At 43.2% G+C, this 27,468-nt stretch overlaps 1 protein-coding gene across 5 annotated transcripts in view; it reads right to left on the bottom strand.

Annotated features, from left to right (window-relative positions):
* Positions 1-27,468, bottom strand: part of RPH3AL (rabphilin 3A like (without C2 domains)) — a 140,552-nt gene that overhangs the window by 24,559 nt on the left and 88,525 nt on the right. For all 5 annotated transcript variants that reach the window (XM_069971213.1, XM_069971212.1, XM_069971209.1 and 2 more), the window contains one exon: positions 20,405-20,579. In XM_069971213.1, the coding sequence (XP_069827314.1) occupies positions 20,405-20,579 (175 nt within the window). The remainder of the gene's footprint in view (positions 1-20,404; positions 20,580-27,468) is intronic.

Raw genomic sequence — 27,468 nt, 5'->3', positions numbered from 1 at the left:
ATCTATAAGGGGAGAAGAGGGGGACCATCTATAAGAGGGGGAAGAGGGGGCCAGCTGACATCCTCTGTGCTGCTGTGACCTCCCCTATAGATCAGCACCCTCCTCTCCTGACATCCTCTCTGTTGCTGGGACCCTGCAACCTCCCCTATAAGATTAGCACCCTCCTCTCCTGACATCCTCTGTGCAGTTGGGACCCTGCGACTTCCCCTATCAGATCAGCACCCTCCTCTCCTGACATCCTCTGTGCTGCTGTGACCTTGTGACCTCCCCTATAAGATCAGCACCCTCCTCTCCTGACATCCTCTGTGCTGCTCGGACCTCTCCTATAGATCAGCACCCTCCTCTCCTGACATCCTCTGTGCTGCTGTGACCTCCCCTATAGATCAGCACCCTCCTCTCCTGACATCCTCTGTGCTGCTGGGACCTCTCCTATAGGATTAGCACCCTCCTCTCCTGACATCCTCTGTGCTGCTGTGACCTCCCCTATAAGATCAGCACCCTCCTCTCCTGACATCCTCTGTGCTGCTGTGACCTCCCCTATAAGATCAGCCCCCTCCTTGGAGGGGGGGGGGGGCAACAGCAGGAAACCAGGTGGCAATATGTTTATTGGGAGCAACAGCGGGTGAACATGTGGCAATATGTTTATTGGGGGCAGTGGAGGTGGGGTGGACAATGCTTACTGGGGGTAGCAGCAAGGGACCAAACATTATGTTTATTGGGGCCAGCAGGGAGGGGAGGCAGGCAGTGTTTATTGGGGACAGCGTGGGGGGGGGGGCAGTAGCGGATTAATAAAAATCTATGCCTTTTCCATGGCATACACCAGGGGTGCACATTGGTAAATGTGCCTCTACATGTATGTGTACTGATTTCAAATTTTTTGTCAAGAGTTGCATATACACAGTATGATTTTTGTATACTTTAAATTTTGTTGTATATTGTGAACCATGTAAAGAAAAACATTTAGCTTGCAGAGCATTTCAATGACAGATAGTTATGCACATAACAGATCTCAAAGCCCTATTGTTGCAACAGATATTGCTGTCCCTATTAGTGGAAAACTATTGGCCTTGACCTCATCAGTAAGAATGCATTAACCTTTAGTGACAGGCTTTATCATAATAGCTTGAAATGCTGTATTTCACTCTGTCACACAATTTTCCCTTCTCACAGCTCAATTCCAGTAGCTTCTTCTTTTATTGCATTTTTGATTCATTTAGGTTGTCAAGCATGAACACTGCCATTTTAACATCTACCTGAGAGCATCAGAAATCATAGTTCTAATCTGGTTTAACAAATCTGGCTGTAAAAAGTGCATTATCTGTTTGCTACAGCAAATGAAATCACATTACAAATGGGAATAATATGTCATTGCCAGAAACTTTAACATGGAGACCTCAGAGATAGCCTGCTCTGCAAAAGAGCTGTTCATTATATCCTGCACCCATCTTCTCCCAGCAGCCATCCACTGACTCAAGGTAATTGTTCCTGCCATTTCTTTGATCACATGCTGACTCCGGTATTTTTTTTTTCTTGTAACATCATAATTTGCTAAGATCCACTGTTGAAAAACTGCCCTGTGTAGGCTGCGGGTTGTCCATAGGTAATAATTTTCTGTAGTACGGTTATGCCTGTTAGATATGGTGGCTTGTTAAAAAAAATGTTTTACCTCCTTGGTATTTTTTGTAATTACAGAAAACTTTGGTGTGCAGAACTATTCATCCCCCTGAAGTCAGTCACCTTTTGAAGCAATTACAAGCTGCAAGTCACTTTGGTTAAGTCTCTATGAGTTTGCAACACCTTGCTACTAGAGATGAGCGAACCCGCCCGATTTCTGGTTCGTACGAACCAGAAATCTCGGCATCTGACTCCCGCTGTCTGCCGACTCCGTGCAGCGGGTGGATACAGCCTAAGGAACGCCTGGAAAACTGGGATACAGCCTATGGCATTGGCTGTATCCCAGTTTCTAGGCGTTCCTTAGGCTGTATCCACCCGCTGCACGGAGCCGACAGACAGCGGGAGTCAGATGCCAAGATTTCTGGTTCGTATGAACCAGAAATCCGGCGGGTTCGCTCATCTCTACTTGCTACTGGGATTGTTGCCCATTTCTCAAGGCAAAACTACTCCAACTCCTTCAAGTTAGATGATTTCCACTGGAAAATATAAACTTTTAAGTCTGACCTGGATTTTCATTTGGATTAAGGTCTGGACCGTGACTAAGCCAATTCAATACATTTACACATTTTCCCTTAAAATACTTTAGCTTTGGGTCATTGTCGTGTTAGAAAGTGAACCTCTGTCCCAGTCTCAAATCCCTACAGACAAAAAACAAAAGGTGCAACAGCAACCCACAGGTGTAAGGGCTTACCGTATATACTCCTCCCAGCGTACACACGGCAAACACCTACTCTGTAGATATTAAAAATTAAAATATAATTTTTTTATTTTTTTTTAGAAAAGTGAGGATCTTAGCAAACTATTTGATCAAACAGAGTGTACCATGTCGCCACGTTAAGGCGTCCTCGAGACATGGTCCCTACTCTAGCATTTTCACACCAGCAATGGCCTCTCCTGGGCTTCAATAAGCCTACAACTGGGCAGATATGAACCAAATGATCTCTTTAAAGCCCAGGAGAGGCCATTGCTAGTGTGAAAATGCAAGAATAGGGACCATGTCTCAAAGATGCCTTAACGTGGCGACATGGTACACTCTGTTTGATAATATCTACAGAGTAGGTGTTTACCGTGTGTACGCTGGGAGGAGTATATACGGTAAGCCCTTACACCTGTGGGTTGCTGTTGCACCTTTTGTTTTTTTTCTGTACTTAAGCCACAAGCAGCTTGCAACCTGCAGTGTGAACACAGTCTCAAATCCCTGTCAAAAAGGTTTTGGTCAAGAATATCCCTGTATTAAAACCATCTGTCTTCCCCTCGACGCCAGTTTCCCAGCCTTTGATGCTGCCAGCACCATGTGGTGGTCTTGGGGGAATGAGATGTGTTGTTTTGCCCCAGAGAGTGTTTTTCTTGGTGTCTGAAAAGTTCAATTTTGGTCTTATTTGACCAGAGTCCCCTACTCCATACATTTGGGGAGTCTCCCACCTGCCCTTTGGCAAACTCAAAATGAGCCTTCTTATTCCTATAAGTAAAGGCTTTTTTTCTGGCCACTCTTCTATGAAGCCCAGCTCTATGGAGTGAATGGCTTATTGTGGTCATATGGACAAATACTTCAGTCTCCATTTGGGGACTCTGCGGCTCCTTCAGGGTTACCTTTGGTCTTTGTGCTGCCTCTCTGATTAAAGAAGAAGTCTGGCCAAGCGCTTTTTTTTTTAAAGGCAGGAGTAGGTGGGGGCAGGCATTAAAAAAATCTCAATTCATCTCTCTCTCTGTGCCTCTTTAGCACTGGATCGCTAAACCAACCCTGACTTCTCAACAACTTTGTCCCTGACTCGATTGGAGATCTCCATGGTCTTCATAATGTTGTTTGGTTAGTGGTGTTTTCTTGTTAAGTGGGTTATCCAGTGCTACAAAAACATGGCCACTTTTGCCCCACTCTTGTCTTCAGATTGGGTGGGGTTTGAAACTCAGTTCCATTGAAGTAAATTGAGCTCAAAGGGGTACTCCGGCGGGGGGGGCTGGGGGGCTATTGTGGGATCTGGCCAGAGAGGAGGTGGCTGAGGGAAACAACGTCCACTCACCTCCCCGAATCCAGTGGCGGGTCCTGTATCGCGACGCTCCGGTTCCCAGTGCCCGGCCGCTTCCTGGTGTCTGATGCGGGCTCGAGATGTAACGTCTCAAGTCCGCTCAGCCAGTCAGTGACAGAGGCGGGATCCGTTGCAAGTCACGTCACGTCTCGAGCCCATGTCAGACACCAGGAAGCTGCCAGGCACCGCAATATGGGACCCGCCGCTGGAACTGGGGAGGTGAGTGGACGTCGTTTCCCTGAGCCACCTCCACCCCAGCCAGATCCCAAAATAGCCCCTCTTCTCCCCCCCCCCCCCCGCCGGAGTACCCCTTTAACTGCAAACCACACCTGAACTGGAGACAAGAATGAGGCAAAAGTGGCCATACTTTTGTAGCGCTGAATAACCCCTTTAATGGTGTTGCCCTGGGGCCTTTCAGAAAAGGTGTGTATAAACTGACAGACCACGTGATACTACAACTACACACAGAGAAGTAATTTCACCAAGTGCATGACTTCTGAAGGAAAATAGTTGCACCTGAACTTTTTCGGTGCTTCATAGCAAAATGCGCAGATATCAATTTTTATTTTTTTTTATTTTTATTTTCCTGGCTGGGTAATATGGGCACGGGCAGGAGGTGAATCGGGCAGGCAAGTTGTGTGTGCAGCCACCGGCCGGATGAGGAGATGGATGGACAGGCAAGAAATATCAGAGCAGCTGGGGGGAAGGGTTGGAGAGGCAAAAGGAGTGCTGTCAGGAGTTGCCTATGAGGTGGTGGGAGAGGTAAGACATTACCTGGTCACTGACAGCCTATTTTGTTTTTTTAAATATGTGAAACATTCTCCGTACTAGAATATGGCAAGAGTTGAAATCACTGATAGGACACCATGGCAAAAGTTATTAAAGCTGAACCCACGGATCTAACGGCGCAGTCACGGGGAAGCCGGTGCCTGGGTTCCCGTGCACGGCGCTGTTCTATGCACTGGAACCGGACGGTACTCAAGCACTGGAGGTAGGCCAGGCCGCCCCCAGTGGGAGGGAATTCCCTCCCCTGTATGACGCAGCTCCGTTAGAATGAATGGAGCTGCGTCATACAGGGGAGGGAATTCCCACCCATTGCGGGCGGCCTGGCCGGCCTCCAGTGCTTGAGCACCGGCCGATTCCGGTGCATAGAACGGTGCCGTGCATGGGAAACAGGCCGCGGTCCAAAAGACGGACCGCGGCATCGGCTTCCCCGTTACAGCGCCGTTCGATTCGTGGGTTCAGCTTAAAGAGGATGTACTTGGTGGTACATCATCTTTAAGTCCTTCATGTCACAGCCAATTTTAGAGTTTGTGTTTCTTGCCTTTTAAAAGCCATCATCTTTCTATTTACAGACCACATGAGGTCTTCCCTTTCGCAAAACCAATTGTACTTTGTAATGACACTCATCACTTCTCTATAAAATATGCTACAAAAAGAAAGGAAAATTATTTGTCAGGTGAAACTTTTAAATATTTATGAAATTATAATCTTTCTTTTACACTGTTTGTTTTGTGGTAAAACTGGCATGTTAGCTATGACATCTAGTCTTTATTTTATTTTACTACTTTACTAAAATGTAGTAGTATATATATTTTTTTAAAGTTCTTGAAGGGGTTTCAAGACTTAGAAAAACATGGCCCCTTTCTTCTAGAAACTGCACTACACTTGTCTTCAGTTTGGGTATGGTTTGCAGTTTCTGGAAAAAGCAGTCATGTTTTTCTAATCCTGGCCACTAATGGGACTCTCTGCTTGTCAATCATCCCCGTATTGCATGCTGACAGGGATAAAGCAGTGACTAATGCCGGACAGCTTCCCGCCCACATAACTAGTTGCCGCCCCCTTTCCTGGCCTTGCACAGCTTGATAAAGCATCTTTTTCTTTTCGGCAAAGCTAGCAGCCATGAATTGCACAGTAGCTCTATACAATGCTGCACGGAATCATATCAGCACAATCATGCTGATAGGTTGCCTTTAAAGAGTCAATAAGTGTCAAGGATTGTGTGATTTTAATCCCCCCTTCCCATGAGTAAAATACTCAGACAGTGCCAGTTGCTGTGGAAACACGATGCAGCTGACAAATATGGACTGTTATTAATTTTCAATACGGGACAGTCATGGAAAAAACATTGTTTGTGCATTTCGGCAAGAGCTTCATTCTCAACAACGCTAGAGTGTTTCTACTACTCCTTTATAGGAGGATTGTTACATAGATACATGTACATAATTAAAAAAATTTATCTTTTTAAACTCAACATTAAAATCATTGCATAAGTGGGATAAAGCACATAGCCATAAACTATTAAAACGTATTCTAATCTAGATATACATAATTCCATACACAAGAAGTGTGAACAGGATCCTATTCCAATCTAGAGACACATAGTGACATCACATATAATAAACATACAGTATATTTCCAGAATACACAACATTGGCAAGATGCTTAGGTATATATTATTATTATATATTAGATCATGTCTACAATTTAATAAATATGGACTGTTTGGCAGAATGAAAAAAGCACAGAGCAAGGAAATATTGCGCAATGCAGCAACATGGCGGGTAATTGAATAGATAATTACATAGATAAGCTAGAAGTAAAATTATTGCAGAACATATATAACAATCAGGCTGTTTTGTAAGCTTTCCCACTATATAAACCTTGTTATGTAACAAAAATATGAAATAATTATCTCCACTGTCCAAACCAGTGGCGTCGCTAGGCATATTCATTCGGGGCCCAAGCCCCGAATGAATTCAGCCTAGCCCCGAAAGTTTTTGTGGCCCGAAAATACAGCAGCCGCGGCCTTAATAGGCAATCGCTAGCCTTGCCCGGCGTGCCCGCAATATGCACAGGGCTTCTGACTACCGCCCACCCACCTGCTGATTGGACAGACCGCCGCAGCGGACGGCCGCACGTGCCTCTCTCCTGCCTCCTGGTTAGAAACCGCTCCAGTGACGTCACCCGGCCGGCTCCTTTCATTGGTTGAATCGCCGCAGCGGATGGCCGAACGCTCCTGTCCCGCCTCCTGGTTTAAGTGCGCCACAGCCTGTGTGAGGCGCCAAGCTGCAGCTCCTCACAGACCATCACCTCACTTTAACTTTAGTCGCCAGCGGGCCAGCACCAAGTATGTATCCTTGGGGAAAGAGGGGGTTAGTGTGTGTGGAGGAGGGGGCTCAGCAGGATGGATTATGTGTGTGGAGGGGGGCTGATGGAGGATAATGTGTGTGGAGGGGGCTGATGGAGGAGGATAATGTGTGTGGAGGGGGGCTGATGGAGGATAATGTGTGTGGAGGGGGCTGATGGAGGAGGATAATGTGTGTGGAGGGGGCTGATGGAGGAGGATAATGTGTGTGGAGGGGGCTGATGGAGGAGGATAATGTGTGTGGAGGGGGCTCATGGAGGAGGGTAATGTGTGTGGAGGGGGCTGATGGAGGAGGATAATGTGTGTGGAGGGGGCTGATGGAGGAGGATAATGTGTGTGGAGGGGGCTGATGGAGGAGGATAATGTGTGTGGAGGGGGCTGATGGAGGAGGATAATGTGTGTGGAGGGGGCTCATGGAGGAGGGTAATGTGTGTGGAGGGGGCTGATGGAGGAGGATTATGTGTGTGGAGGGGGCTGATGGAGGATAATGTGTGTGGAGGGGGCTGATGGAGGAGGATAATGTGTGTGGAGGGGGCTGATGGAGGAGGATAATGTGTGTGGAGGGGGCTGATGGAGGAGGATAATGTGTGTGGAGGGGGCTGATGGAGGAGGATAATGTGTGTGGAGGGGGCTGATGGAGGAGGATAATGTGTGTGGAGGGGGCTGATGGAGGAGGATAATGTGTGTGGAGGGGGGCTGATGGAGGATAATGTGTGGAGGGGCTGATGGAGGAGGATAATGTGTGTGGAGGGGGGCTGATGGAGGATAATGTGTGTGGAGGGGGCTGATGGAGGAGGATAATGTGTGTGGAGGGGGGCTGATGGAGGATAATGTGTGTGGAGGGGGCTGATGGAGGAGGATAATGTGTGTGGAGGGGGCTGATGGAGGAGGATAATGTGTGTGGAGGGGGCTGATGGAGGAGAATAATGTGTGTGGAGGGGGGCTGATGGAGGAGGATAATGTGTGTGGAGGGGGCTGATGGAGGAGGATAATGTGTGTGGAGGGGGCTGATGGAGGAGGATAATGTGTGTGGAGGGGGCTGATGGAGGAGGATAATGTGTGTGGAGGGGGCTGATGGAGGAGGATAATGTGTGTGGAGGGGGCTCATGGAGGATAATGTGTGTGGAGGGGGCTCATGGAGGAGGATAATGTGATAATGGGGTCAGGTAGTGTGTGTGTGTGTGTGTGTGTGTGTGTGTGTGTGTGTGGGTCAGGTAGTGTGTGTGTGGGGGAGATGGCAGTCAAGTTAATTGCAGGCTGGAGGAGAACTTTTACTACGGCGCAGCCGCATTATTACAACACTGATCATTATTACTATATGAGGACACAGCAGAGGATCCTACATACATTCAGGGGGCAACACACATACCTACCTACTCACTGAACCAAACAGTGGAATTACTACTGTATGGGAGCCTATAAATGGGAAAAGGGAAGGAAGTTGTTGTTTAAGTGCGAAGCCAAATATTTTTGTTTGGCAGGTTCTGAAGAGATGAATTGCAGCTGGAAGAAATCATCAGGGTGGCCTGGGCCGGATGGAGGAAAGGGAAAGAGAACAACTCAGATCAAAGAAGACATCACCTGTGAGTCACTGAATGAGGTTTTTGCATTTTGTAGAATGTTATCTGGTAGGAGTTCCCCGAGGTAGAAAAGGTTGGAAAACACTGGCCTAGAGGATAGGAGCTAGGGCAGACCTCCCAGAGGCTATGTGTACAGGGGGAGCTGTGAAGGAGCTGCCTGGGTAGTGGTGTGCACCACTACCGATGACCGTGACCCTGACAGGAGCCCCGGGCGGGTGGCTGACTGTGTCTGCTTAGCCGCAGTTATTATGAGGGGCAGCAATAGAGCTGGGCTAATAGAGTGATCATTGGGGTTACTAGCTTCTTCACTGGACCGGACTCCTAACCGCTTACGACGGCACTAAAGGGCCTGTGCCCCGGATGTTTTCTGACCCTAGCAACGCCCCTGGTCCAAACATACACACAATGACTGTGTTACCATTGTGGACTAAGGTTTCCATAGCATTCTTTTTCACCCCTACTAACACGTACATAAGTAGAAATCACTTGACCTTGAGAGGTGTGCTTATTTTATGAGCTTTTGTACTGCCTTGAATAAGTCACTCGATGCATCTATTGTCTATTTAGAAAAAAAAATGAATTTTCTGAACAGATGAGAAAAAGCATCAGCAGCACCAAGAGAAGCAAGTTCACCTTCACCTTCTGTAAAATGTTAGCTCTATCAGTTTTTTCTAAACCATCCCTTTCACTGTCAAACTACCGTAAAAAAAGACATTTTTCTGATCATTTACTTCCAAAAAAAGTTTTAAAAAAAATTATTCTATAAAAAACAATTAAGATAAAATCTCTTTTGCGTTTTTCCTTGAATTTGTAGATATTGGAGTCATTATAATTCATGATTGCTAGTACTGAGGTTTACTGTAGGCTAGACAATGACAAACCTTTACCACAATGCATCTTTGAGTAACATAAAATGTCCCTGTCATTTGAAAAAATTATTTATACTTCACAGAGACATGTTAAAAAGTTTTAAAAGGTCGGGGTCTGGGTGGTCAGACCCCTTCGATCACTAACAGCATGCTTCTTCTGGCTCTGATGGTTAATGTTCCCGTCTTGTGATCGAAGAGCTGCTTGCTGTTTATACTTGGATATGTAATTAAGGGTATAAACCCACACACCGTATATGCAGCGTATTTACTACTGCGATTCGCAGCAAATACGCAGCAGATTAGATCTAAATAGCTGAACACAGCATCAAATCTTCACCATCACATTTGCTGCGTATACGGTGTGTGGGTTTATACCCTAAAGCTGTGGAACACAACTTTCAATTGCAGATGCTGTTGGTATTTGCTTTTTGATGTTAAAGAGATATGTCAAAAGTTTTGCTTGGTTGGGGACTGGAAGTTCAGACCCGCATTGACCTTTATATAGAAGAGGGAGAAGCACACAGCTTAGTGCTTCTCTCCCAGGTTCACTACTATTTTCCCCTAACTGTAGGAGACAGCCTCTTACAATTAGAAGCAAAGAGCAAAATCCTAAAGCATCCAAAATAGAAAGTTGAGTTCCAAAGCTTTAATTACATACCCAAGTACAAACAGGAAGCAGTGTTTTGACCAGTGTGGTCTTTATAGAAATGTCACTTCCTGTTTATACTTGGATACGTACTTAAAGTCTTGGGACTCAACATTCTATTGTGGATGTTGTTGGGCTTTGCTCTTGGATGATACCCTGGTCAGCTTCTGGGATTTCTGATGACACAGCATGCATCCTCCACTCCTTCTACCATTGGAATCTACCCTTACTACGGTACTGTTGGACACCTTCAATTGGTTATGCCTCTGTAACACGTCAAAAGTTTATTCAATTGAAAGGGACACATCACATTAAGTATGTCTACAGGGCCAAGAAATACCTCTCATGGGACAAATCAGTTACATAAAAAGGTCAGTAACTAAACTGCTGCTATAGTGTCCATATCAGACAAAGTCATAGCAGAGTCAAACATCACTTTAATCATTTTTAAAAAAAATTATCCACCCTGACACCTTATTTTGATACCTGACTCTGACCGCATACTGATATTTGACCCCTGATTCTGATATGTGACTCCAACACATGACTAGTCAGTTATCAGGGTCATCCAATTATTTATTTATTTATTTTTTTAGTGGGGGGGGGGGCTGACATATTAGTCAGTGATAAGTGGCAAGAAGGAGAGAAAGCTGGATTCCATCTGCTCATTTTATCTAGCTTCCTACAGTAAGGGCCCTATTACATGGAGCGAGATCATCGTTCCGTATGATAAAGACAACAATCACTCAATGACAACGACCATGGGCTGACCATGTCTCTTAGTCCTGGCCTAAAATCATCAGCCACCGGGCGTGCATCGCTACATGTAACAGTGATGCACAGCCAACAGCTGATGACTGGGTAAGAAAAAAAAAAACTTATACATACCTCTCCGTGCTCCCTTAAGTCCCGCTAGCTTCAGGAGTCAAATATCAGGCTCAGTAAGCGAGTGCCATTCTAGCATATCAACACTCGCTTACATCAAGTAATCAGACAGTGTAATACAGCCCTAAGAGAATGTCCCCCAGATACAATATACCCAAGTGTCGCAGAGCAAGTTCCTATTAGATAGTAAATTGTGGCAGGGACTTTTCGATGTAAAAATGAGTAGGTGTTTGTGTTTCTAGCAGAGCTGTGTGTGTTATATGTAGCAAAGCTTTGTTGGTGTATGTAGCAGAGTGTTATGTTTAGATAAGCAAACCTCAAGCATGCTTAGCTTCATCCACCCTGCATTTAAGTACCAGTGACTGAAGAAGTTGGATGCAGCCCTAAGAGGTTAACTGGTCTATATGGTCATGTGTGCAATATGTGATGTCAGGACACTGATGGGGGGCACTGTGAGGTTAAAAAGAGAGTTTATCAAACACTCGTTAGCCATGATTAAAGGGGTAGTGCGGCGCTAAGCAATTATTCACAAAATAACACACATTACAAAGTTATACAACTTTGTAATGTATATTATGTATGTGAATGGCCCCCTTCCCCGTGTTCCCTCCACCCACGCTAAACCCGGAAGTGTGCTGCATTATACTCACCTGATTTGTGTCGACCCCCGGCCGCCATCTTGTGACAATGATGTCATCTTCGGGAGGCCGGCCGAACAGCTTCAGCCGTCCTTCATGCCGGCCCCCCTCTGCCATGTCATCATGCCGCTCGCAGCTGAGCAGCTGATGACGCAGCAGAGGGGGGCCGGCATGAAGGAGGGCTGGTGCGGTCCAACCGGCCTCTTGAAGACGACATCATTGTCCCCAAGATGGCGGCCGGGGTCGACATAAATCAGGTATGTATAGTGCACTACACTTCCGGGGGTGGGGGGGCCATGGGGAAGGGGGCAATTTACTAACATAACAAACATTACAAAGTTGTATAACTTTGTAATGTGTGTTAGAAAATTATGCACTAAATAACGCTGCACTACCCCTTTAAGGGTACAGTGTGTACCAGAAACATGTTCGTGTTCGCTTGATTGTGCTGTACTCTAAGTTGATCTTATGACTGGACAATAAAGAAGTTTTGTTCACCGCAAGGCTAAGCCTATCTACACTTCTTGGAGTTTGCTTACACACTGTCAAAGTGACTCACGCAGAATCAGTGAGTTGGTTCCACTTGACTTATATTGTTTTATCAGTGTCAGCACACTTAGCCATTCACTGTATGAGGCAGGACACTCCTGTGGTCAATCATTGGCTAAGTGAGCCATCACTGCTGACATAAGTCTTTCTTGGAAGTAACAAGCAGAGCAATGAGGGGGAGAATAGATTATGTTACACTGAAGCAGTGGGGACCCAAATAGGCAAGTTTTATATAGCGGCCCAAGAAAATTGTATGTGCCCAGATAACCTCTGTAAGGTTACTGGATACAACTTTGGAGATATTGACAGAAGCATCGGTACAATATTAACTAAATTAGACGGTAATTAAAACATATTACCTTCAGTTTCCTCTTCCTTTAATTTTTTTTCTAAATGATCAAGACTTTTACAACATAAACCCACTTACATTAATGAAAGCATCTAATCAATTGTAATTAACATTGGCAATTAAATTTAAAATGTCAGACACTGACATATTTTCTTATTTAAGAAAATTAAGATTGCCAATTACTTCCGATTCCTATTAATGGCAAAAAAATTCAAATATACAACGACATGCATCTGGTAAACTTGAGTTTAAAGTGATAAAAACTAAGTGTTAGATCTTATTCAAGTTTGTTCGTAATTGCAGATCCACCATTATGGACAAATTTAGGGCCCAGTGATTTCTATTGGGCTGTTCACACTATCTGTAGCTGTACAGATCCGTAATCTGTAAGTCTATGAGAGCGTCCGTAATGTGCAGTAACTTCCATAACGTCCGCAAAAATTACAAATCTGTCCCGCCTTTTTAACTATCCTCTTTTCCCTTTTTACGGATCCACAAAAAATACGGATTACGCATGCGCACTACAGACAATTTTTTTTGCGGATTGCATACATAATATACAGTCCTAAAAAAATGAATGTGTGAATGAGACCTTAAAGTTATATTCGCTCAAATTTACTACAAAACCCCTTTAAGAAATATCAAACTAGCCATAGTTTAGACTTATGGCAGCTCTATGTGTCCAGTCAATAAATCTAAATTTTACAGGAATTAAAAAGCAAATTTAGAACTATGGATAATCACAAACAGCTGGTGGTAAAGGTGGTAGACAGCCAATGGCAAAAGCCAATAATAAAGAAGTGTATTCAGCTCACTTCCAAACACTATACAGCAGGTGGTAAGCAAAGAAGAGACTCATAGCAACTCAGCTAATACAAAAAAGCAATAAAAAAAAGAACTTACACAATAAAGTGAGGAACACATGAAAATGCCAGGATTAAGTTATCTTTTTCATATGTGACCGCAAGCAGAGGCTGTTTCACTGTGTTCCCACTTTGTCTTCACGGGCGTGATTATAATGAGATGACCGCTTTTCCCACTATGTTCTCGAAACTTTCACTCCAATCTACTATTTTACCCTAAACTTACCCTTAACCAAGATTGCTAATGTTTTTGCTAATAGCTGTTTTGCTTTTTCTTTTTTTTTGTTCGGCCCTACTTCAGACCACACAGAAGTCCAAACAGTGCTTGTATATTGCAATTTTCTCCTGCCTCATACTCTTGCGTAGGAGAGAAAAAATATAGGCGGCGCCCCATGTGATACCGCAGACAACAATTGGAGGGAAGTAGATGTAGACTCAAGGCTCATCTTAATGCCACTTGGGCTTTGTGCATATCACCCCAACTTAAGGGGTACAGCTGAATCCAATGGAATTCCTGGAACACACTGGGGGGGCTTAAAAAAGGCTGCCTGGAGTAGTAAGCGGAATACTTTCATAAAGGGTCCAGATTAACTGAATGCATAAAATGAAAATATAAAAAACAGTGGCTGTACACACTGTGTTGCCAGCACAACCCCAAAAAGTGGTCAGGAATGTGTTGAAGAGCATAAAACAGGTTTATTAAGAAATGTACATATGACGCGTTTCAGGAAACAAATTCTCTTACTCAGATAATGCAAAAGAAGAGCCCATGGAGCCTCATTTAAGAGTCTCGAAACACAGGACCAGCCAGATATCCCTCTGGGAAGGACCCAGCCCTTGTTCCTCTTCCTCATATAAGGTGCAGACAAAAACTGTGGATTTATTACCGATGCAAGTCATTCTTTGATAACACACTGATATATATTTGATAACATTTTTCTACATTCTGGGAGCACAGATAGATATATGAGAGGTACCATGTGTCTCCTTGACCTAATGTGGTGTCCCTCTGTTAAGTGCCTTAGGCACCTATCGTAAAGTTCTTACTCAAGGTTAAGTGGTGATATTTTATAGTTTCAGCACTAGATGTCAGTATTTATTATATCCCTCTGTTCTTGTTCGCACAGCTGAAGTTAGGAATGGGTTAATGTTATTGTTGTACCATGTGTTCAGTGCTGACCTATAGGACATGCTCTCTCTTCTTCTGTCTATGTCTGCTCTACACACACACACACACACACACACACGACCCAATAGGAGGAGTTGGTTACCTCTGTGTGGGAGGAAGTTAGTTGAGTCTAAGACACAAGTGTGTACAGATGCAGCTAGAGAGAACCAGTTTGTTTACTACTTATACTATGTCTACTATGCAGTGCTAGACACTACAAAGCGAGAAGAGTCTAGGAACATCCTAGCCCATGCCGTGAACCAGTCTAGAAGTGCAGGGCAGTATTCTGATACACAAGAAGAACTTGCCTGTATAGGACAAAGCTACCAAGAAAGGTCTATGTATCCTATCTCGCAGTGCAGGTAACTGGCACACCCCTGGGGCACAAGGTGGTCACAAGGGCACAAGGTACTCAGACCAAAGTCCAAACAATGTCCATGTACAAGTAAACTTCTCAATCTAAAGTATTTCTCCAAAGTTCCAGCAGAGTACATAGCTACATTGGGTTAGGACTCCCTTGACAAACTCTTCTGCTCTACTCTACTTTTAACTCTTCAAGCACTGCTACAACTACCTCTCTTCTACTCTACTACTCTAAGCACCTCCTCAACCACAACCAAAAAAAGCACTAAAGTCTGTGTAAAGATCTATCTTTTTACCAAAGTGTATTGTACTACTCAGTAAAGCTGTTCTATTTTTATATCACTGGGACTCTGTAATCTTTTCCTACGCACCAGCACCCATACACACTAATAGTCCGGGTGGGTCAGTTGCCACTCAGCACTACGATGACAAGAGCCCAAAGGACCCATCACAGCCCGGCAGGACAGTGACCATTTTGGGGAGTACAGCCAGCCACAACACAAAGCAGGTACCAACATCATACCTGTGTGCTGGACTAGCACTGGCGTCACGACATTACCATCTTTGGCTGAGCTGTACAACATTCCCCGTCGAGCCTACCACACTAACAGCTATCCAACAGTGTCGGAAATTTGGAATGTGAATTGCAGCTGGCAGATTCCTTTTAAGAGAATATTATACAAGACACACTGGAGGTCAACTGGCCTTTGTAATTGTGGTAGGCCCCTCATACATTCATTTCTTGTTTTTGATAAGAAGGTAGTACTACCCATTGATAAGCTCCATTATGATTCAGAAAATAAGTATAGTTTTTATTTCCCCATATTTAATGTTAATGTGTGGGCTTTGCCACAGCTCCAGAATTAACATAACCTTTTTAAATGCAATCTTTCTTATACAATTTACCATTATGCAAGGCTACATCTTTAATCCCTCATTTAAAACATAATAACGAGATGGTTCTAAGAAAAGTTTGTGAATGGAGAGTTGAATTAAAAAAAAAAGTCATAGCTCAACGTGTTCTAATGATTTGGAATGCTAATGCATACAAAATGAAATGTAAAATTAAACATAGGCACAAAAGCTGTCAGCAAAGAACTACTGAATAGACATTTTTTTTTAAATTGTAGCTTCCACCTCTATAAGATTTACATGAAAAAGGAAATGTTTGAAATAAAAATAAATGCATAAAAATGTGCCACAAACATAAACTGAGGAAAGAACCATCAAATAAGCAAGATATTTCCTTTACCTGACTGACATAGATGAAAAATAGGTAATCCTCTATGGTCCTGAACACAATTAAAGTAACTAGGGGTCATTTATTAAATCTTGGCATACTGGGATAAGTAGTACACTAGTCTGGGAAGCAAGGTCTGTCTTTCTTATCATCGTGTACACATCACCATTACTTTAGAGGAATGCTGGCTCTCACCTTCTGTGGAGAACCATTTAGTAAATCAGTCAGGCTTATATGACTGGAAAGCTTCTCTCCTGTGTTTCCCAACATGAACTAAAAAGGTTCCTGTGGAGCTGGGAACGGTGAGTGAAATTTATTACAGTAACGTTCTATGGACTGTATAGTTTGTGTTTTGGAATATTCAAGCAACAACCATAACCATCAAGTGTATTTGGCTTATCTAAGATCTGTGGGTTAACTTATCCGACTGATTCGGAGAGAGTTTGTTTCGTAACCATCAAGTGTATTTGGCTTATATAAGATCTGTGGGTTAACTTATCTAACTGATTCGGAGAGAGTGTGTTTTGCAACACATTGGGGAGTGATTAAATCCATCATTTCCTGCACCCGATCTTAATAATCCCCTAGTGGTGCAGAGGCTCACAGGATTTATGGCGCAATGCCTCTACATAAATCCTGTGGAGCCTCTATGTGCGCACAGAGTGAGATCTAAGTTTAATTTTTTTTTTTTTTCAACCCAAATAATTTAAAATGTGGCGCATGCAGGGGCCTTGCTTTCTCTGTGTGCAGCCGCACACACTGTGCCGCCCTCAACCTGCCTCCTAGGCACAAGTGGGGCATAAGATGAGGATTCAAATTTATTTACAGAACAAGCATGTGCGAATAGGTTTCAAATTTTGCCTTCTTCGATGCCTCCCGGGCTGTCTGACATTGGCGATAGTTCAGCTTGTCTCCAGCAGGCTGAAGCAATCAAACCCTGATGTGATTGTGTAATGCAGTACATATGTACTGCATTGATCTTTATGAGTAATCATAGTATCGCTTATAGAAGTCCCCTATAGTAATTAACAGAAGTGTGTAAAATTAAAGCCCTGCACAGTCCAACCTGTAAACAGAGTGTGTGTTTATATGCAGGCATAGGGGTGTTGGTAAAGAGTCAAATGGCCCGAACTGTGTCGGTCATTTGCAGTACAGGGTAATGGGCTCAAATTTCAATGGTTCAATGGGCTCCAAATTTGCATTAAACTTTTAAAGCTTATGTGCCAGTGTTGAAGCGATGGATTAAAATAAGGCTCCTAGTTCATGATAGGAAGCCCCATTGTACATTGCCTTTAATTTAGTCAGTAAAAAGCTGCTGACAGATTTGCTTTAAACAAACAGGACACTTGGTTAATAGCCAATCTTTTGCAGATGTGGCCTATGTCACGAGCTTCAGTATCTAAATGAAGCTGACATATAATGTGCGCAAACACTATGTTAAATTACAGCTAGAAAATGCAAGTAGGAACTACAGTATGTCCAAAAAAACATTCTGGGAAGCGAATAGATGAATCAAACCGTGGTGTTTGTCTTTTGAGTAATTATTTTATGTCTAGTTCCCCGTTGGCAGATGATCCAGGTTAAAATAAAAGACCTGCCACCATGCACAACCAGAGGTAACTTTCATTTAATTTCTGCCATAAAACAACAGCTGCAGTGAAGCTGTCAGTGGGAGAAATAATTAAATCTCAGTTAACCAAGCTCAATAAAATCAGACTGTAGGAGTACGTTAGTTCTATTTTTTTGTAGCATCTATATTAAGAAAGATTTGCTGTGAAATTGTAATTAAACACATTCACATTTCTTACTGCAATTTAAAATATAATGGCAAAACCTACCTGTAAAGCTTTTTTGACTTAATGAAACACAGCAAAGCAGTGACAAACTGGGTATACTTGAGCCCGCAAGAAAAAAAAATGAGGGCACCCACCCTCTATCTATACAGAACTTCTGAAAGTCCACTCATATTATTGGTAAACAGATTTGTTCTTCTGACTGCAGACACAGGGCATACTATCAAAAAGTAGGGGTTTTTTTTGTAAATCAACAAATAAAAAAGTTTTTGTGGCAAGTAGTTGGCTCGAAAATTCACCTTCAAATGGGATTGTCTTTTGCTGGATCTTTAGACTATGTTCCCGCTGGGAACATAGCAGGGAATGGCAGCCATCTCAATTTAATCACGGCCACAAATATTGTTCATGATCATTATTCTTGGCCGTGATTATATCGAGACAGCTGCCTTTTAAGGTTCCCAAAGTATATGTATGGGGGTATCTACAATTGCTTGGTTGCTTTCTTTTCCAGATTTTAGAATATGCATTGATAAAATTCAACAACTCTGCTATCATTGTTTTATTTATTTGTTTTAAAACCTATATGTGGTGAAATAAATAATGATTTTGTAAAGAAAAAATAAATTTTATATTTTCGGTGGGGGGGGGGTTTGAAACTATATATTATTAAACTTTCACATTTTTCACATTTCTTTTTAATAGCCGTACAAGGGGGCTGATCACTCATATAATACACTGCATTAATACTATAATGTAGTTCATTATTCCTGTTAGCAAAAAGCTGACGGCAACTTGTTCGACCCTGCCAGGGGCTCAATCATATAGGTGTATATACTTGGCAGATGACCTTGATTGTGTCGGAGGCATGCAGATAGGGTGCCACACAGTACTGTATCAAGTGCAAGTATCACACAAAACAGCATGTCTCTGGGACACACCTGCATTTACCTCCTTCCCTCCCATGTGTGAACTTGGATTAAAGGACTGAGTTTTGCAGCAACGCGGTGAGTGCCAGCTCTTACTTCTATTCATTGTCATATTAAAATTCTGCCCAGCGTCTGCATGTTCAAAATGTTCAAAAAGTAGTTATAACATTTAATCCTTTCCTGCCAAGGACATGTAATCGCCCAAATTAATTCTCTGAAAAAAATTAGTTGGCAAGTTCATTCCATTTTTGTGTTTTATTTTAAGCACAAAAAATATGAATGTAGACATATTAGCCATGTACAAACTCCTCACAACTTTTTCCATAGTACATTTTGTTTTCATCAATCTTCTGCTTGAATATGCATTTTTGTCTAAAATGGCAAAGTTATATGTAGGTATTTTTTGTATTAATAATGAAATTTTTATGCATGACATGTACTGTGTTTCATCACATATGTGGCTGATGGCTGAATATTGCATGGTTTTTGGAGAGTGTAAGCTCTTGTTGATGCAGATGATTGTGGTACATAAGAACTTTGTACACCTTGTTCTATTACTTTTACATGTAAATATCTGCTTGGATATTAGCTTTAGGATCGAACAAATATGTTTTAATGTATTGCTTTATTTTAATAATTCTGGTTAATCACAAAGTTATGTGAAAGTGGACATTGCTGTCTACAGCCTGTCAAGACACATCTTATCATCAGGTTGCCCCTACTTTCAGCAAATATAGTTCACTTAAGTATAAATATAGTTCACTCAAACTATTTATATTAAAGTATACTTGAGCCCAAACAAACATATCTGGGGAGACATGAAAATGGCTGTTTACACATGGTCCCATTCAACCCAACAGAGGCAGAGAGGCTATGCATAGAAAAATAGCAGAATATCTCAGAATACAGTTATGCAATCTAAGTCGCGTCATAACCAAGAAAACTGGAGGCTGTAATTGCTGCCGACGGTACTTCAACTAAGTGGTGGATAAACAGTGTGAAAGACCCCACGTACCCCACCAGATTTACGTCATCAGCCGCGATTGGCTGAGCATAACTGTGCTCAGCCAATCGCGGCTGAGCACAGTTATGACGCGACGGAGGGGGGGTGGCGGCAGCGATTCGGCCGTCCGTCCGAAGATGACGTTTGGCACAAGATGGCGGACGGGCTTGACACGGATCAGGTAATGTATAATGCACCACAAACTTCCGGGTACACGGGCGGAGGTGGTGGGACACGGGGAAGGGGGTGATTCACATACATAACATACATTACACAGTTGTATAACTTGAATAATTTTTTAGCGCCGCACTACCCCTTTAAGGGTCGGGTGATTCACATACTTGCAGCGGTCTTTCAGACTGTCCTGTGTGAAGGCACCCCTAAAGTGTTTTAGCTGCATGTTTTTGGCTTCAGCTTTTGGGCTTCAAACTCCTAAAAAAATGCAGTATCAAAACACAGGCAGCTGAAAAGAGTGTACATGTGAATCTACATGAGGCTATGTTCCCACTAGGTAAAAATGACCGTCATTTTATTTTTTTCTACAGCCGGCACTGCATTATACAAAGAATGTCCCTTGTTATAAAATACTGGCTGTTTTATGATGGTCATCTAAAATGTTATTTTGACAGTGTATGAACATAGCCTAAGGGTTCTTTTTATGTTTGTAATAATAAGAAATGACTGACCTCTTCCTTTTGCCCAAGTGTATGTTCGACTTGTTACAACATTCCTCATATCTTCAATCTGAGGTTCGGCTTGTGTGTGCCTCAAGTGAAATTCACCAGTTTTACTTGTGATTTTCAATGGTAAAATATATTTTGGGATACCTTTGTAAAACCAAGCTCCTGATCTCTTCCAGACCTGTAAAAGAAGAGAAACAAGTTTTTAGGGTTACAGGGAACCTGTCAGTAGATCCCTTATTAAAGGGGTTACCCACAATTAAAAACAAATGTAGCTGTTTTCTGCTAAGACTAGAACCGCTCTTTATCTTGTAGTCAATGAGCTGAAATACCACACCAACTGAGGACAGGTACAGCGCTGTCTTTGTTTTTATCATCATCTTGGATAACTCCTTTTAATTTACTTTGTATACAGGACTTTCTGTCTCTGTTCAATGGCATACTACAGTAAGGCTCTGTTCATACGGAGTAAAACTGGCGGAATTCCGCAGCAGATGATCCCGCCAGCCTCCGTTACACACTGGTAGTCTATGGGAGGCTCCCACGCCTCCTCTCTCCGTGCTAAAAAATTGACATGTCCATTCCTCAGCGCGGAGAGAAGAGGCACGCAAGCCTCCCATAGACTACCAGTATGGCACGGACGCTGGAGGGGTTCTGCGGTGGAATTCTGCCAGTTTTACTCTATGTAAACAGAGCCTCACACTTTATTTCTGGCATCGGTCTCCCTGCTTGTTCAAGTCGTGGGTATGTGCACACTACAGAAATCATGTGCATAACTTGCTTCATATTCCGCTGCTCATACCTATGCGCTCCCACTTCCTTCTGCGCCTGTCCCTTAGACTCCGAATGAACCTGTTCATTCTTTGGGCGGACGGCGGAATCTGCCTGACCATAGAATGGAGTCTATGGGATGGGTGGAGAGCGAAGAGGGAGCTCGCGGGGATGAGTGGCGGAATCCACAACAAGTTATCCACATGATTTCGGTAGTGTTCACATACTCTGTCCGAGGAAGAAGAAAATACTCAGGGTACTATGATCAATCCTGACAAAGCAGTATTAAGCGAGAACCCCGTTTTATTGCAGGACATAATGTAGAGCTGTTTTCTATGGGCTATGTTCCCACACAGTATTTTGGGCCATTTTTAGAGTAGTAAATGGCTAAAAAAAAAAAATGTACCAAAAGCAAAAGAAAATTATAAAAAAAGGAAACTGTGCAGGAACATAGCTTTATGAAAAAATGGCTGAAAAAATTAGTTTTAACATAAACTTATTCTAAAATATTTTTATCATTTTATAAGGCATAGTCACTGGGAAAAAGCTATCACATAGGTATATGGAAAGTAAATTTATGCAAACAAAGCCATTCTAAACAATATAATAACTGAAAACACATACAGTATAATGATACAAATGCAAATATTACTATTCATGTCCACTGCAATCCCCAAAACGTATGGAAATGTGACATTACAAGAGTAATTACATGTGCTAGCAGACTCTGTCTAAAATCTATAATTATGCTTTATGTTCTTTGACAAACAAGTCTGTTGGCTATGAGAAACATAATGAGTGCAGTTTATACCAGTCGTTCTGCACAGCTGGGAAAGATTAAATCCAATCTCCAATATTCCCAATTTCAGCCAAGAGACAGGGATGACATTTCCTATGCAGCATTATATCGAAACCTTCAGAATGAAGCCGTGCTATCTAAAAATGTAGGATACTTATCTAGGACTTGGATGCACCCTCATTGCTCATTGTGAAAAAAGAGTCAACAGTCATTATACACTCAATGCTTGCTATATGTGTTATGCATAAAACGTGAGATTTCTAGATTGGATATAAATTATATAACTATGGTGATACATCGTAAAAGGGGAAAAAAAAGATAAAATACAGCCATAATTTTTAAGTAAAAATACAACATTTTTTTCAATATAATAATGCACTCCATAGAAGTGGAAAACTGGAAAACTGGCCAGCAGAGCACATATCGTATAGAATAACGGCCGTAATTAATTGTGACCATCAAAATAATGCTCATTATTTATGACCTGCTTTTGCAAAATACTGCAGTTTTTTTTACCCGCTCAGACGGTGTTTAATTTTCACTCAAAATTACAACCATATTTTAAAATATTTTTGTACTGTGTGTAAAAATAGCTGATAACTGAAAGTTTCTTGAAGCAGAAATTGACTTTGGAACATAAAGAGAGAGCTCACCGGGCCAATAAACTACAGCAGCAGGGCCAAGGAAAACAATAATAAGCCCAGAAGCAATCAAACAAACCTAATACACATTAGTAAAATATAAAACAGAACATAGAAACATATGGGTTATCCAGAAATCTAAAAACACAGCCACTTTTTTTTCCCCCTAAAAAAACAGTGCCACTCTAGTCCATAGTTTGTGTGTGATACTGCAGATCAGTTCTATTAAAGTAAATGGAGCCAGGATGTAAAACACCACACACAACCTGAAGACGAGGGGCGGCGCTGTTTTTGGAAGATAATCCCTTTATAGTTACTCTGTGCCCACAATCGGACTCCCCCAAACCGCTTGTACCTCCAGATAGCAGGCTTTATTCAAAACCGCCCCTCCATCCCTCCTCCCCACCCTCCTCATCATCAGGAAGCAAGATTTTTCCAATTCATTACTTGTCTGAACACTGCACAGGGGCCTTAACGAACCAACACATGTACAGTGTTTAGACAGGTGATGAATGGGAGAAATTGTTCTAGGGGCATTCCTAATGGTGAGGTGGGCGGGAAGGAGGGACAGAGGGGTGTCGCAATCCTAAGGCATAAAACCTAAGGCATTTGACAAAGGGCTGCAAGTTTAAAAGTCGTTTTTTAGGACAATAACGGCATCACCTGCTGAACAGCTTAGATTGTGGTTAACCCCTAGACGACCCTGGGCGTACCCATATGTCCAGGGCCGCCTAAGGGTATTTAGAGCGGGGCCGCATGTGCAACATGTAGCCCTGGACCGAGGCTATTAGCGGCCACGGTCCGATCACCGTGCCCGCTAATTAAGTAATCAAATGCAGCTGTCAAAGTTGACAGCTGCATCTGATTACTTGTATGCAGCCATCTCTGGTGTCTAGTGGGGTGGATCGCCCACGGGACGTTGTCCCGGAGGAGCGATCCACACATCCTTTACCGTCCGGGGTCATCGCCGTAATGGCGCTGATCCCGGCTCGGCACTCGATTGCTTCCGGCTGCAGCAGCCGGAAGCAATCCAGTGCCTATCTTATTGTTCTATGCTGTGTAACTATACAGCATAGATCTCAATGAGAGATCAGTGTGCTTATACTAGAAGTCCCCCGGGGGGGCCTCTAGTATAAGTGTAAAAAAAAAAAGTGTTGTTGGTAATAAAAAAAAAACCTCCCTAATAAAAGTTTGAATCAACCCCCTTTTCCCATGTTATAAATTAAAAAAAATAAATAAATAAACATGTTTGTTATCGCATTCCGGTAAACACGGTGTAAGCGCAAAAAAATCCTAATCTGCAAAACTGCACATTTTTGGTCGCATCAAATCCAGAAAAATTGTAATAAAAAAACTATCAAAAAGTCGCATATGCGCAATCAAGGTACATCATAGACATCATGGCGCAAAAAATGACACAGCCCCATAGACCAAGGGATAACAACGCTATAAGCCTGGAAATTGAGCGATTTTAAGAAACATATATTTGTTAACAATGGTTTGAACTTTTTTAAAAGCCATCAAACAAAAGTTATACATGTTACATATCATTGTAATCATAACGACTTAAGAAACATATATAACAAGTTAGTTTTACCCAAGGGCGAGCAGCATAAAAACCCCAAATAAAAGAAATGCGTTTTGTTTTTTTTTATTTGACCACACATTGAATTTTTTTCTGGTTTTGCAGTGTACTTTATGAAAAAATACAGCCTATCATTGCAAAGTACAATTAGTGGCGCAAAAAATAAGGGCTCATGTGGGTTTCTAGGTGAAAGAATGCAACTGCTATGGCCTTTTAAGCACAAGGAGGAAAAAACGAAAACGCTAAAATTTTAATTGGCCCGGTCCTCTAAGGGTTAAAGTCTCAAATATTCCCTTTAAAGCATTTCTATCACAGTGAGGGGTTTTAAACTTCTGCGTGCAGACATGTATGTATATTTTTTCATTTATACATCATTTTACGTTGAGTGGCAGCAGTAAGGGGCAACATGGGCCCATCTGCCGCCACCAAAGATCATGTAGGGTACTGCAGGACATCGCTTTAAGATTTTTACATCAATAGACTGGAGCTGGGATGCCGATGCAGCTGTCCTTTTTTTGAACTGTGGCCCAGTTTTCACACAGTCTATTCCTGGGCACCGACCTGGCCTGAAGCACTGGAGGCGGGCCCGTCAGCCCCCAGTGTTACAAAACAACCTCCCCTCTGTGACGTGGCTCCATTGATTCTAATGGAGCTGTATCATAGAGGGGAAGGAAAAATCATCACACTGGAGGCCAGTCTGCAGTGCTTCAGGCCGGGCTGGTGCCTGGGAATAGACCGCCAGTCTATTGGAAAAAAAAAAAAAAGGATATACCTGATGGTACATTCGCTTTAAAACTATAGTCTCATGGCGGGGGGCACATGCGCGCAGCTCGACGGTGAGGACGTACCTCATGTGAGCTCCGCTCCGGCTGCAGCTATCCCGGCTTCCCTTAGCGCCGTATCACGGCTCCTGAGCTTTCTACCCTGACCTACCGATTGGGGACGATGTCCACAAGAACCAAGAAGACAAAGGTCAGACTTACACAGCGTCTCTCGCCTTCTATTCCCGACATCTTCAAGTCCATGCAGGCCTCACAGGACGGAGCCGGCGCCATCTTGGACACGCTGCCGGCAGCGGAGGAGGGGGAAGAAGAGGAGATTCTCACTGAACCGCTCGATGCACAATCTCTGTACAGGTCCATGAAACAAGTATTCAAGCATGAACTGCAAAAAGTCCTCACAGAATTTACCACCCAGGTTCAAGAGCTGGGCCAGCGAGTCTCCGATGCAGAACATAAACTGGTTGAGATTACAGACACAATGGAGGCTGATCACTTGGACTTTATTGAACATGGTGAACGTTTGGACCTTATGGAATTAAAGCTTGAAGACCTGGAAAACAGGTCACGCCGGGCGAATATACGTATAAGGGGCTTACCAGAGTCCTACATCGACCTTAAAGGTACAGTGACCACCTTGTTTACAGCTTTACTCCCCTCCTCCCCAGTGGAACTGTTCAGGATTGACAGAATCCATAGAGCCCTTAACAAGCCGCGCCAGGCTGATATTCCGAGGGACGTGATTCTGAAGCTACACTATTCTGAACAAAGGGACCCTATAATGGCAGCTGCCAGAAATTTAGATACCCTACCAGATCTCCCACCCTCAGTCCGTCTCTATACAGATTTGGCGCCATCTACTTTGGAAAGGAGACGCCAAATGCGTCCTATCACTTTGGCCCTTGTCAAGAATAATGTGAGATATCGTTGGGGCTTCCCTTTTTCTCTGAACTTTACTATTCATAATCATACTTACGTGGTCCGCACACTTCGTGATGCACGAGAAGCACTGCAGAAGGAAGACATCACGGTGGATTACCCAGACCCGCCATCATTGTCGCAGAGACAGACCCATCCTACGAGATCCTGGACCATTGTGAAACCAGCCCCTAGAAGACCAGCTGCCCGTAAGGGCGAGGACGCTGTATCCACATAAGCCGTCTGTGACAGTTTTTGTTTTCAGTTTTCTGCCATTTGTCTTTACTTCTTGCCTCAGTATGGGTAGTAACCAGGCCCACAGCCGGTTGCAGTTGGTGAACCATGTTGCCTACTATACCCTCGGGTATATCTGGATGAGGTTGGTTTGGTGCCGGCCTACCAACCCTTCTGGTATCCATTTGTTTTATGTTTGTCATTTTTTTGTGTTTTCTTGTTGTTGGTGTTCTTTTTTCCTTTCCAGTCTTGTTTGTACCGGTATGTACCGTCCTTATTCCTATATATGTTGCTTTTAAGAGGTCCTTCTCTTGTGTAAGCTCCCCTGGTTATGTAGACTGTACTGGTGACTGCGGTTTGTTCAACTTCAGCATTGCTTCCTCCCTTTATTAGATGTGTAGGGTATTGTCTCATAATGTAGGGGGGTTTAACTCCCCCACTAAGCGTAAAAAGGCATTCCGGGACTATTTGAAACATGCTCCTGATGTCATTGCTCTCCAGGAGTGCCATTTTACCCCTACATCCTGTCCGAAATATTTTCACCCACAATACTCTACTGTCCGTATGGCCACTTATCATTCTAAAACTAGAGGTGTTATGTTTCTCCTGAGAAACTCCTTCCCTTTTTTAATTCAGGAGGAAATTGTAGACCCAGAGGGACGCTACCTGATTCTGATGGGTACTGTATACGAGAAACGTATATGTCTGATTAACTCCTATGCTCCCACTGATGACCCTTTAGGTTTTTTTTCTAATCTTTGTAAGCATATTTCTACATTACAATAGGACATGCTAATCTGGGCTGGAGATTTTAATATGGTCTACAATGGCAAGTTAGACAGGTCCAACGATGCCCCTCTGCGCCGTACTGGTGCACAGCAGCGTCTTTGACCTCTTCTTTCTCTGAGCTTGGGATGGCGGACGTTTGGAGGGAACATAATGGTACTGCAAGAGGCTATTCCTATTTCTCCCCAACACATCATCACTACACGAGAATAGATTGGATTCTGACCTCCACGTCCGCCCTCCCTGCTTTGTTATATGCTAGACATGTTCTATCAGTATGGTCGGACCACGACATTGTGTTGGCGGAATTTGATCTAATAGGTAAACTTTCCACTCCTTTTAAATGGAGGATGAATGATTCCTTGCTGACTAATCCTCGTATACGTCAACAGCTCCAAGATGACCTGGTGTCCTACTTCAAAGCCAATGCAGTGCCGTCTTCTGACCCTTGTTGGGTGTGGTTGGCCCATAAGGCCTTTATGAGGGGCCGATTAATTTCTATGGCTACCGGGGTGAAGAGGGAACGTAATCGGGCCCAAGTTACTTTAGAAAATAAA

Source organism: Dendropsophus ebraccatus, chromosome 5, assembly GCF_027789765.1.
Source record: "Dendropsophus ebraccatus isolate aDenEbr1 chromosome 5, aDenEbr1.pat, whole genome shotgun sequence".
Classification (NCBI taxonomy): Eukaryota; Metazoa; Chordata; class Amphibia; order Anura; family Hylidae; genus Dendropsophus; species Dendropsophus ebraccatus.
Note: the sequence above shows the minus strand (reverse complement) of the source record. Positions and strands in the feature narration are given on the sequence as shown.